Here is a 13059-nt window from a genome sequence, read left to right on the forward strand (position 1 = left end):
TCCTGCTTCCTTGTGGACCTCAGGCAGATCATCCATACGAGCAGCACGAGGATGATGAGGAACACCACGGCGCCCGCCACGCCCCCAGCGATGTAGGCGAACAAACTCTTGTGCTGGATCATTAAAACTTTATTATTTTACATTTGTTTGTAGGTACAAATATTATCAATCAATTGATATTAATGAAACACTAATCTAGGTCGATAAAATATTTATTCAAACCGTGGGACATATTGTAAACATTTCTCAGGTTTACAATAAACTCAAGTGCAGGGCACAAAAGCATTATTAATTATTGTTAATGAAACATCTGATAAAGGTTGAAACGCATCAGAACATGTTTTCTACCGGCAAAAATATATATATATATATATACATTTAAACATATTCTAAACCATTTCTGAGATTTGCAAGAAGTTCTAGTGCTAGGGCACTCCTATAGTATTTAATTTTGACTCTCGTCAGATTGCATAATTTTGCAACGTTATAATGGGACAGAATTTAAGTATATTTTTAAGAGAAGCTATGAAATCAGACGAAGGTTCAGGAAACAATCATGGTTGAAAAGACTCGGAAAATAATGGCCAATTGCGAGCAAAAATGATTCGTTGAAACCGTGTCGAACATGTCTTAAATATTGTTTGTTTATGCAATCAATGTTTGAGTTTGGCCATCAAAGAAGTACCTGTAAATTTGTTACTAAAATACCTAGCTTTTAATACGAATAATATATGTAACTTTAAATACCAATAACATAAAATAAGTATTTAATTATCATTACACGACGTGGGAATGAAAAATTATTTCATAGTTTGAAACATATTCGAAACTTTGGCTAGGAATGCGGACTCCTTCGCTAATTTTGTAAGAAAAACCAATTACTATAGAATAACCTGATCATTTAAATATGTATAGTCCACGTACAATTCTCTTTCACATTCGTTGATTCGAGATGAGCTTTAATGAAAAAAGTGAGCGAGTTTCGAAAGACATTAATAAACGTTAACCATATGATTCATATTAATTAATACATTAATACAGTCACCTGGCATTGTTTTCCCGTGAAGGAGCCGACGCACTCGCAGTAAGGCAGCCCGCGGTCCGTCTTGCGGCACACGCCGTCGTGTAGGCAGTAGTCTTTGCATGTGTCTGTTGGTGCCATGTTAGTTTTGCATTATTTACAATTGCTGACACTTAAATTAACGGTTTTGTTCGAGACTGATTGATATTATTCGAGGATTTTGTCGGTTTGTCATAGATTTAAACAAAATAGTTTAGGGAGGCTAAAATTTTTACCAATTTTAAAGATGAAAAAATTTCGATGGATTTTTTACTATTTACTGATAATCATTAGCTCTGTAAAAATATCCAGATACAGCGTTTTTGCGAAAATATAGTGGTATGAGCATTATTTGCGTAGCTGTAGCAATTAAAGCTTACCTAGACACTCTCCGGACTCAGTTTTGTTGAAGCCGTCCTTGCACTCGCAGATGTAGTCGTCCTGTTCGGCGAGGTAGAGGCAGTCAGCGTTGGCGTCACACAAGACCTGTTCGCCATGCACCTGGCAGGGGTTGGTGCACTCTTCGGGCGAAGTGGACCCAGTACCTTTANGCTGGGGTCTGTGGTGGGGCGCCAGAAGCCCTCAGCCCCACATGTGTAGAAGTCGGGAACCTGCGAGTAGAAGGTAGAAAATGTGGTTAATGACATGATTTAACTGGAGTGAAGCGGCGAGTAGGCGTAGAAAATGTGGTTAATGACAAAATTTAACTCGAGTGAAGCGGCGAGCAGGCGCAGAAAATGTGGTTAATGACATAATTTAACTCGAGTGAAGCGGCGAGCAGGCGCAGAAAATGTGGTTAGTGACATAATTTAACTGGAGTGAAGCGGCGAGCAGGCGCAGAAAATGTGGTTAATGACATAATTTAACATGAGTGCAGCGGCGAGTAAGCGTAGAAAATGAGGGTAATGACATAATTCAACTTGAGTGCAGGTGCGAATAGGCGTAGAAAATGTGATTAATGACATGATTTAACTAGAGTGCAGCGGCGAGTAAGCGTAGAAATTAGAGTCAATGGAGTTTCATTCAACTTGAGTATAGCATTTGCAGGAATGACTTCAAAAACGAATTGTCCATTAGTTGACATTTCATACGTTAGTATTGAATAGATAAATTTATTCAAAATAAATTCTCTGTTTTATGCAATATTAAATGAATGGAAGCAAATAAGCTAAATAATGACCTGAGTAGAGAACTTGAGTCCCGGGTTGCACTCAATCGAGCAGACTTTGAAGCGACCGCCAGGACCCCAGTTTGAGCAGCGCTGGGTTCCCCCCACAGGATCGGCCAAGTCCTCACAGAAATCCTCGAGGACGTAGACGTTGAAGGAGCAAGTGGCAGAGTTGCCTGCTGCGTCGTACGCTACCGTCGCGATGTGGTACGTCCCCAGGGCGAAGGCCTGTACGTAATGAAGGCACGGTGTACTGTGGCGTACTATGAATGCATGGTGTACTATGGAACACTCTGAAGCCATGAAAAAAGTCGTCTGATTAAAAAATGAAGGATCTTATGAGTCTTTTGCGAATATAGTGAGCTTCTGAAGCATAGCTTGCAGTATAGATCAAATAATTGAATATTATATCCGTGAATTAATCCCTCTATAAGATACGTCAACTATGAAAAAACCTTAGCAGAAAATATAACGAGTTTATTAAAATGAGTTTGAAAAATGTGCAATTAAAATTTGCAAACTCAATTTGAAAGATGATCTCACTTGTCCAGGGAAATATCCCGATTTTTCGATGGTTTTTTCAATGCCGATGTTGTCAGTGAATCTGGGCCGGTCCCAGTTGACCACCGCCGAACCATTCTTGGTGATGACCCAGATGTGTCCAGGGCAATGGTCAACCCTTGGTGGAGTCTTGTCCCTTTGTAGGACAGTGCAATCCCCAGTATATCCAAGAGGGCAGACATGTTGTCCACAGTTAGAGGGCCCAACCCTCTCGACGTTGCCCTCGACTCTGTCGTATCCTGCCCATCGCAGGAGGAGTCCTTCGAACATCACCGGTGACTTCATGCACGAACGAGCCTGAACAAAGAGATGATGTTGATATAATTTGTTAGTTATAGTCATTGATTAGTAATATTACTTGTCAATTTTAATAAAATATTATGCATTAAGTCGTAATAAACGCTGCACTTTTATAATTATAAATGCTCATTCATTCTGTTTTCAATATAATAAATTTATACTATTAACTGTTTTCTCTTGCAAATCAGAATCAATCAACTTCTAATTTAACCCTTTCTCTAGTAATTAAACTTTCATTGTATCAAGTCTTATTATACGGATACCATTAACAACGCTATCTATATGCGTTAATAAAAAGATACTTTAGAATGTTTTAGAATTCTAAAAAAGTGCAATCCAATATAATATCAATCATTAGAAATGATTTTAAATTATGAAACTATTGCGTACGAGCACCGACCATCTTGGGCACATCGACCCTGTAGTCGACCGCTCTGTTCCAGACGTTGAGGCGGGCCACGCGGCCGTGGAAGCCGCGCACGTCTGAGTACGAGGCGAACCTTTGTGGCACGGCTCCTAGCGTCACCCAGCCACTGCCAGGGAATAATGGGTTAGGAATGTTTACGGAACGTATCTGGCCTATGGAAAGGCATCAACTTTAATTATAGTACCTATTTATCAATCATTTGGCTACCTATCATGGTCCTGTCACAGATCTGGCCTATGAGAAATGCGTCCGACTTTAATTATTGTGCCTATTTGTTAATCATTTGCCTACCTAAATCATGGTCTTGGCACAGATCTGGCCTAGAAAAATGTATCGAACTTTAATTATAGTACCTATTTGTCAATCATTTGGCTGACTGTTATGGCTCGAGAGAGTCATCCTATCCATAGTTCATAACCACCTCACATATTTGGCATCAAGCTTATTTCTTGCACGATAAATTAGGTTATGTTAATATATTTATTTATCCAATCATGATTCAGATCATACTGCTAACTGATGTTAGTAACGCAGGCTTCGACAACAAGCAGAACTCATTTGCATGATTGGAAATGAGATGATAAGTTAAACTAACAGTAAATTAGAATATTACCTTTACACTTTCTCAGGTGCTAACTCACTATCAACGAGTAATTCGTAATCGATACATAACTCACTATCAGAAGGAAATTCACTTTCGACAATAAACCTGTTCACAAATGACTCACTATTTCGGCATAGTGCTGCCTTTAGCAAATCCGGTCACTTGCGCAACGACGACAGCGTCAGTCGTGAGGGTAAGAATGCCCTCAGTTCCGTCCCAAATGAGGGCGATGTGATGCCACTGTCCATCGTTGATGGGAATATTGGGCCTGTAACTGATGACTTCCCTCGCGCCACGAACGAGCTCGATGATCATGCTGCTGTCCGTCGCTTGTAATAACATTCGAGGATTTTCCGGGATGTAAGGACTCCTGGAAAAATAGAGAGGGAAAAGCTGAAGCAGGAGCAAGGAAAATCGACACATATTTATCTAGGATATGACAAAATACGAAATTATGCCCAATTAGAATGAAGTATTAATTCTCATTTAAAAATATTCACGATCAAGCTATAAAGTTACTTGCAGCTGAACAAAAATTTATTAATGGTCCATAATTTGTACGGCTAAGTTTGCCTTTGAAATTTAAGTACTTACGAGACGGAGAAGAGAGTGAACACAATGCCCTTGCTGTCGGCCTTCGCAAACTGGACCCAGAGTGCGACAGTGAAGGCCTTAGCCTCCATCAGGTCGAAGGGAGTGGCCAAAGAAGCGCTTGAAGTCTTGCTTTCGTCGTTAACATAGAGGTCGTAGTCGAAGTTGATCACTGAGAAGGAAAAACCAGTCCATTAAATTCTGTTTACCGAATAATTATAAAAGATTTCGCATGTCAGAAGGAAATGAGCACAACGAGATTTTGTTCATTTGAGCACTAGCTTATTTCTGCATAAGCTAGTGCTTTTCATCACTTCAAAACGAGGTTATTATAACATTAACACTTGTTCCTTGGAACATTTCTCTCGATGCAATCTGCTAGAAAATAAATAATTTAATAGAAAAAGGGTAGGCTTTAGGCAAACTCTCGAAATAAAATGAATGGAAATGAAGTCACCAACCTTTCCGGCAGTCTTCGCCAGTGAGGTTGAAGGGACACTTGCAGTAGAAATCGTTGGTGAGGTCAATGCAGACAGCCCCCGGGGGACAGGCAGCAGGAGTGCAGTCAACGATGTCCTTATCGCAATGCCGTCCTTCGTATCCCGGAGGGCACAAACACTTGTAGCCTTCGCCGTGATCTATACACGTGGCCCCGTTCTTGCAAGCGCCCTCAGCGCACGCGTCGTATTCAAACTGACATCCAACGCCGGTGTAGTCTTCGGAGCACGAGCAGTTCAGGCCGGAACCAAAGTCCTGGCACTGAGCGCCATTCATGCACGGGTTTCCGACACAGCGTTCAGGAGCTACTTGACACATTTTGCCGTCGGTTCCTGACGGGCACACACAGAAGAAATCCTCGAACAAATCGATACACTCGGCATCGTTCAAACAAGGGTTTGCCTCACAGCCTCCAACGTCTTTCTCGCAGCGCTTGCCGGACCAGCCTTTGTCGCATTGGCAGGTGTAATCGGCTACTCCATCAATACAAGTTCCTCCGTTCATGCACGGGTTGTACTCACATTCATTAATATTCGTTTCACAAAGTTCTCCAGTAAAACCAGCGTGGCACTTGCATTTGAACATGTTGTCTAAATCAATGCATTCTTCTGTACCAACAGGATTGCACGGACTGCTGATGCATTCGTCGGTCGACGCCTCGCATTGCAATCCCACAAATCCTGGACGGCATTCACAAATGAAACCGTCGAGAGCATTGGTGCACGACGCTGCGTTTTCACAAGGGTCCGAGGCACAATAGTCAACCATGTGCTGGCAGTTCTTACCAGTAAAACCGGTCTCACATGAGCATTTGTAACCGTTAACTTGGTCGATGCAAAGTCCTCCATTTTCACATGGCTTATCAGCACATTCATCGATGTTGATATCGCACGACTCCCCAGTGAATCCTTCATAACAGATACATTCGTGCTCGAAAAATTTGTCCACGCAAATACCATTGACGCAAGGCATTGGGTTACAAAGATCAACTTTGAGGTGACATCTTTTTCCAGTAAATCCAGGTGGACAGTCACATTTGAAATCAGCAACGAGATCGGTACATGGTGCTCCCAGCAGGCAAGGCATTTCCGCGCAATCATCAGTATTTATGTCACACAGTCTACCTTCCCATCCAGGCATACATTCACACTGGAATTTTCCTTGCTTGAGTGGAGTGCAAACACCGCTGTTGTTACAAGGGTTTCCTCTTTCTACACAAGGATCAACTGTGACACTGCAGTCAGGGCCAGTATATCCAGAACGACAGAGACATTCAAAACTGCCGATTCCTGGATTATCTTTACACATGGCGCGGTCTGGGCAAGCCCCGGGAACACAGTCACTTTCTTCGTCTTGACATTGCAGGCCCGAGTAACCAGGAAGACACTCACAGCGATAAGACTGGGGTAGGTCAATGCACTTGCCATTATTGTAGCAAGGCGTGGAATCACATTCATTGATGTCAATCTCGCAGAATTTACCACTGAAGCCAGCTGGGCAGTAACACTGAATTTGATGGTGACGAGCAAGGCATAGGCCACCATTTTGACAGATGTTTTCAGTGCAGTCAATAGCCTGACACTCGCTTGCAGACGTCGAGCCTTCATTTATCGTCCTGTTTCCAGTTGGACACTCAACACATGTCATTTTTCCTTGCGACGGTTGGTAGAAATTCCTAGGGCAAGGGTTGCACGGTTCCAATCCGTTATCAGAGTACGTACCAGCAGTGCACATTTGTCGGCATTGCTGCTGCGACACGGCACCTGCCATGAACGTGAACGTGTTAGGAGGGCACGTCTGACACTCTCTGAAGCCATCGATGGGAGGCTCACCCGAGAAGGTGTGCTGTGGGCAATTGAGACACGGTACCAAACCAGTGGGAGAATAAGTGCCGTATCCACACACGGGAATACAGTCTTCGATGGATTTGCTGCCATTGTGCCGGGTATATCTCCCTGCAGGACACTGCTTGCAAGATCCTTGACGACCCATATCCTGGTAGAAGCCCATGGGGCATGGAGTGCACTTGTCTTCCATGGCTTTGGCAAAAGATCCAGCTGGACAATGAAGGCATCGTGGGATTGAGGTGGTCTCCGTGTTCAGGACTTCTCCGGTGCTGCAGGTAAAGCCTCTCGTAACATTCGAGTTCATCGCACGGAGAGCAGGGCACGAGTTTCCAACAGAAGGCATGTTGAGAATATTCTCTATTTCACTAGAAGAAGACGGGAGAGTTAAATCGTATATTAGAGAAAGTACATTCCCGCAAAGATCGTAAATTCTCTCTTGAGGATTGGTGTGACTGATACGAAGGACAAGCTTCGTTTTAACCATATTTTCTTGCAGGAGCATCATCCCAACATCAACTAATTCCACTTTAATTGGGATATTGGTAGCAGTTTGACAACGACCAGAGTGCAATGCGTTCAATTCCGTATAGAACTGCTCGACGTGAGCTTTGTATTGATCAAGGCAGCTGACAACAACAGCTCCATTGGATCTGTAAGTGATGTCGGCGACGGTGTCGTAGCTAGCTTGCTGTGTGTCCTCGCTCACGCAATCTGGCACAACTGGAGTGGGATACCACAAGCCGTCATCTGCAGTACAAACGAATTCCTTGGCAGGCATGTTATCGGTAAAGCGGAAACCTCGCTCGCAAACTGCTGTGCAGACCATACCACGACGGGGATCATTGTTACACGCTAGTTTACCGTGCGCTGGTTTCTTGAGTTCCCAATCGACACAGGCCGAAGCTTTGACAGCAACTTGGAAGCTGCACATTGCCGAGTTCCCAGCAGCGTCAGTAGCAGTAACGGTAACGTTCTGGTAATCGCCTACACGAATAACAGCTTCTCCCGGATATACTGATAGCTTTACGTTCTCATCGTGATTGTCGGAAGCCTGAACGTTAGCAAGGGTCAGAGATGAATTGAAATTGACGGTGTAAGTTTCTTGTTCGTCAACCAGTTCAATGACGTAGCTTTGAGGGCAAGCTAAGAAAGGCGGAGTGTCGTCCGGAACAGTGATGTTCACGTAGCAAATGGCAATGTTTCCGTCAACATCGAATGCCAAATATTCTACAGTCATATCCTCAAATATGTACATTGGGGTTTGGAATCCAGCGGGAATAACTTCCGTTCGTGTAATAATTCCAGAGTTATCTTTAGCAACCGGCGCAACAAAGTCTACAGGAAGCAAACCATTGGGACCCTTTTCTACGACCAAAGGCTTAGCAGGGCAGTTCGAGAAGACAGGCGGCATATTGTCGACACAGGTAGGATAGTTCGAATCAAATCCTAGTAAATTTGTCTCTTCTGGGGTATCTTCGCAACCCATTAACTCGAATTTCATGCAAGGATTTTTATCGTGACTGATGATGGCGAGTACGATGAATCTAGCTTTAACGTAAACTGGAAGCTTGATCATGGCAAGTTCTCCATAGTTTCCTGGAACGCGCTTTGTTAAATTGAAGTTGGGGAAATAAATTACGAAGTCGGCGTTCTCTTCAACTTTGTAAAAGAATCTGAGTTCTGTTGGTCTTCCGACAACATCATTGGTGATAACGCCTTTTAGGAGGATGACTTTGATATTGTGAACTGATCCAAGATCCACGGTCACGTAAGTAAAAGGGCCTTCTTGACCGCACCAGCCAGTTGCCGAGTTCAAACGAATGTTGCGCGCTTCGTAGTTGGTTCGCTCAGATGAAACATTGAATGCTGAATCTGGTATTTTCCCTGAAGTGATTCCGATTGGTTTAACGACCTTGCAAGTTGGTTCAGTAATGCATGTTACAGGCTCATCAGTAATCGGGATATAGCCAGGACGGTCGCAGTCGAAATGTACCTTGGATCCTTGCTCGTAACTAGTAGCAGACTGACGACCATCAGGAGGGTGGCCAGGATCTTGACATACGGGACCCTCACAACGCAAGTCTCCGAAATCCCAATTTCCGTTTGCGTCGCATCGCACCACATTATCATTTCTACTAGTTTGGCCATTAAAACTAAAAGTTTCTTGGCATCCAAAGAAGAATGTAGACTCAAATTTTGTATCAGCTGTGAAACCATATGTGGCCCCTGGAGTTTCGGCAGGAATACCGCAATCTCTCCGTTCGCATTCTGGTTGTACACCTGACAGCCAGTAATTCGGAAGGCCGTCTTTGGGATCGTAAACACATTGTCGGAAGTTGGATGTAACAGTGTTGCGCAAGGGTTTTCCAACATCATTGCAAGCGAATGAAACATTTTGACCTAGAGGAACCATGATAGATTCAGGATCATCGTAGATAACTGACACCCCGTCAACTTTTATCGGATGACAAACTGCAGGAGTACATTCAGGCGTTGTTCCATTCCAAGTACCTGTACTGGTACATTCAAGGGTATCTGGACCCTGCATCACGAAGCCATAATCACACTGGAATTTGACAACATCCATGAAGTGATGCATTTCACGAGTATCCAGCAGCAGACCGTTTGAGGGAGATTCCAATTTTGGGCACATCTTGGGCACACACGTCTTGTTCAAGCGATAAGTATCTCCATCACGAAGACCAGTTTCAGACTCTTCTAGGGTGAAACCGGCAGTCGTTTCGTTGACAAACAAGTCATAACCAATATCACAAGCACATGAGAAAGAACCTGGAGAATTGACACATCGATGACCACAACCTCCTTGGTTTTCTTCGCATTCGTTGATATCAACGCAGTCTTGCCTAGCACATCCCATCAACTCAAATTTCAGACACGGCGCAATTTCAAAATTAGCGATCGTCAGTCGGATGTAGCGAGCTTCAATTGGTTCGGGGAGATTGAGAGCAGACAAGGGGGCTCCAGAGGTAATATGGAACTCTACTGGTGAGCCGGATGAGCTAACATAATTTTGGAAGGCATCAGTGAGATTATTACTGTATTGAAGACTGATTGACGTTGAATAGGCTATGTCTCCATTTTCAAAGGACACTGGCTGAGTTCGCAAACCACGTACAACAGTTGGGACCCTCAAGTCGACCATTACCCAGTTCTTCCCAGGTACTGGTAAAGTTCCGCACCATCCAGGCTGGGAGTTCAAACGGACACTCTGAAAAATATTCAAACAATTTATTCTATTGTATACTTAGCAAATAACATTATCATTTTTCAGCCTTAATGTTGAAGGATTTCGGTCATGAGCGAAAACATGTGACACAAAACTTGTTCATGAGTTTCAATATGCAATTAATGTTTGCATTTTTTGAAAACATGTTCAAGTTCAATATGCATGTATGAGCTCACATTTTTCTCGAATCCAGGCATGGTTCCGGAGACAGTGATGGCATCGTCTGGAATCCCTCCATCGGACACTCCGAGGTCGCCTACAGGTCGGCAGTTCAGATTAGGCAGGAAACCCTTCTTGCATTTGCAGGAAAATGCACCAGGACTGTTCATACACTCGGTTGACGCCGCATCGCACTGAGCAGTAGTGCACTCGTCCATGTCTGGTCAAAACAAAATAGGATTAATTTTGATTCATTAAATAAATTAAGCGATTCTAAACTACTTATTTAAATTCACAGTAAACGATTGAAAAATCGGATTTTTGTATAGGTAATTTTGGACCTTACGGAGACTAGTTAAACTAGTTATCTTGCGCTTAGCGAATTTTCAAATGAACGTTTCCATGACAAACTATGCGCTGGAAAAATGGGTCTAGTTAAGATTTGTACCAACAATTGGGGCGTCAATGTAGGGTTCATCAACTCCAACGCGTGTATAGGGGTATGAGGTATATATCGTGTAGGTATAGTTTATCGAACCTTTCATTTGGACAAATTTTAAGACACATTGAACCCATTACTGTACCTCTTATCACAAAGCTTGAGAGATTAAACTCAAAAGAAGTCCTCAATAAAAGTGTGAGAGGTATAAACGTTCAAGAGGTACCTCGTGTATCGTGTGAGAGGCAAATACGTATAAGAGGTATATATCGCGTAGATGGCCGAGTTGCATTGACGTGTAAGGTCAAAACTATAAAAAAATTAACTTACAATCTTCAATGGCTCGCCTAACTTGGATGGTCATGATTTTCAGCAGAACGTTCTCGCTCAAAATATAACGTTTACTAAATAGCCAAAATATTGAGTGACATCAGGGGAAGGACTCCGAAAGAAAGTTTGCCGGAATAAAAGCGATAGTTTCCGCGATTCACCTTCGCAGGTTGGAAGGTTGATGAACTCGTCCTCAGCCCCGCACTTGATGAGCGGTGAACCCACGAGCCGGAACCCGCGGTGGCACTGAACTCTCGCCTCGTCACCGAAGTGGTACTTGCGAGTCATGTCCGTCACGAAGCCATTCGTGATCTAAACAAACATACATACATTTTTACTAGACGCTTAAAATATTTTCAACCAATTACAATGATCCTAATTCTCTAGGATAAACTGGTTCAAGGATGATTAGCATGTCAGACAGAAGCTATGAGAAATCGTTTGACAAGTGATGCAGTGTTTTGACTTTACCTTAGGAAACAGCAGCAGTGATTCGCTCTTACCTTGGGGAATCTGCTGCAATGTTTTTTGATGCAAGAGGGCAGGTTTGTAGCAGACCACGAGCCATCTGACATGCAGTGGATCACGGGATGGCCGACTCTGTAGTATCCTTCCTCGCACTCGAGACGAATGACGGTCCCGTAGCTGCGACCTCCTCCATTCAGGACGTTCAGGACAATGTTCGGGATGTCAGGTAGAGGGGGACACTGCGAAGCTGTTCACAGAACACAATATGTACGAATAAACACTATATTAACGCATAACTTTAGACCGATCTATAAATAATCAAATAAAGAAATGGATTACAGATGCGCACCTAGTCACCATGGCAGCGGCTGTAGCTGAAAAATCATGAACCTACGGAGAAAATGACCACCTATACGCACCGAGACACTCCGGCAGCGGCTGCCACTGGCCAGTCTCGAGGCAAGTGACGGTCTCGACAGGAGAGCCGCTGGGGAAAGCAAACCCTGCGTAGCACTGATACGTCGCCTGGCCGAGGAAAGACACGTTCGTCGCGCCGATGCTGAAGCCGTTGTCGATTTGGGGGACAGGGCCACAGTACACCTCTGCGGTGGGAGCAGGTAAATCAGTGAAACATTGTGATTTGGTTTGGATTTAGGGAGATTATTTCAATTTATTTATGCTTTAAATTAATTGAAAAGTAAAAATTATTGATCTCTGAAGAGTCTCTAGAGATGAACTTTTCGCGCTTCAGTAGTCAGCGACAGACCGATGCGCGGAAAGTGAAAGTAAGCATTTTGAGAATAAGAAAATTACCGGGCCTAGTGTTAGAATAATGAATTTGATTACAACTAATGAATTGACATTGTGTTAAGAAGATTTTGTCATGTTAACCTCACATTTAAAGTTAATACCTATTTAAAATTCTAACGGATCCATAAGTATTCTCACCCTGACATGCCGGAATGTAGTCCTCTGACCACATGCCACCCAAGTTACATCTTGACACGATGGTGCTGCGGTTGTTAGCGAACTGATGACCTCTGGCGCAGCTATACGTGATGACGCTGTCGAACGCTGTTTCGCGGGACGACGCTATAGCGCCTTCGCCGATCCGCAGTTGATGGCAGTCTGATAAGAAGTTTTCATAACGAATTATTTGACAGGATATTTCATTCTGAGGCAAAGTATAAGAAGTTTTCATAACGAATTATTCGACAGGATATGGCAGTCTGAGGCAAAGTATAAGAAGTTTTCATAACGAATTAATTGACAGGTGATGGAATAATGTAGGGTACATGAGATGAACTGAAAAATGAGTGTTTGATTTGAAGCACGTGACAATATATAAAGCACGAGTGGC

The 13059-nt window shown here is 43.3% G+C and overlaps 2 protein-coding genes across 2 annotated transcripts in view; both read right to left on the bottom strand.

The window, feature by feature from the left end:
- Window positions 1-6: 6 nt before the first annotated feature.
- Window positions 7-1609, bottom strand: LOC125179300 (EGF-like repeat and discoidin I-like domain-containing protein 3; the record flags this gene model as incomplete). The annotated part of the gene is made up of 3 exons (XM_047884898.1): window positions 7-113; window positions 1046-1149; window positions 1441-1609. Coding segments are annotated over 3 exons (380 nt in total), but the record flags the coding sequence as incomplete, so codon positions are not given.
- A 2-nt stretch (window positions 1610-1611) lies between these two features.
- LOC108682604 (sushi, von Willebrand factor type A, EGF and pentraxin domain-containing protein 1) overlaps window positions 1612-13059 on the bottom strand; it is a gene marked incomplete at its 3' end in the record, with an annotated part of 48367 nt that continues 36919 nt past the window's right edge. The window contains 12 exon segments of the mRNA XM_018171800.2: window positions 1612-1671; window positions 2241-2456; window positions 2772-3086; window positions 3490-3622; window positions 4245-4490; window positions 4715-4883; window positions 5173-10285; window positions 10480-10682; window positions 11393-11543; window positions 11735-11946; window positions 12119-12301; window positions 12648-12827. Of these exon segments, the coding sequence (XP_018027289.2) occupies window positions 1612-1671; window positions 2241-2456; window positions 2772-3086; window positions 3490-3622; window positions 4245-4490; window positions 4715-4883; window positions 5173-10285; window positions 10480-10682; window positions 11393-11543; window positions 11735-11946; window positions 12119-12301; window positions 12648-12827 (7181 nt within the window).

The sequence above is a fragment of the Hyalella azteca genome, unplaced genomic scaffold (assembly GCF_000764305.2).
Source record: "Hyalella azteca isolate HAZT.00-mixed unplaced genomic scaffold, Hazt_2.0.2 contig16434, whole genome shotgun sequence".
Lineage (NCBI taxonomy): Eukaryota > Metazoa > Arthropoda > Malacostraca > Amphipoda > Hyalellidae > Hyalella > Hyalella azteca.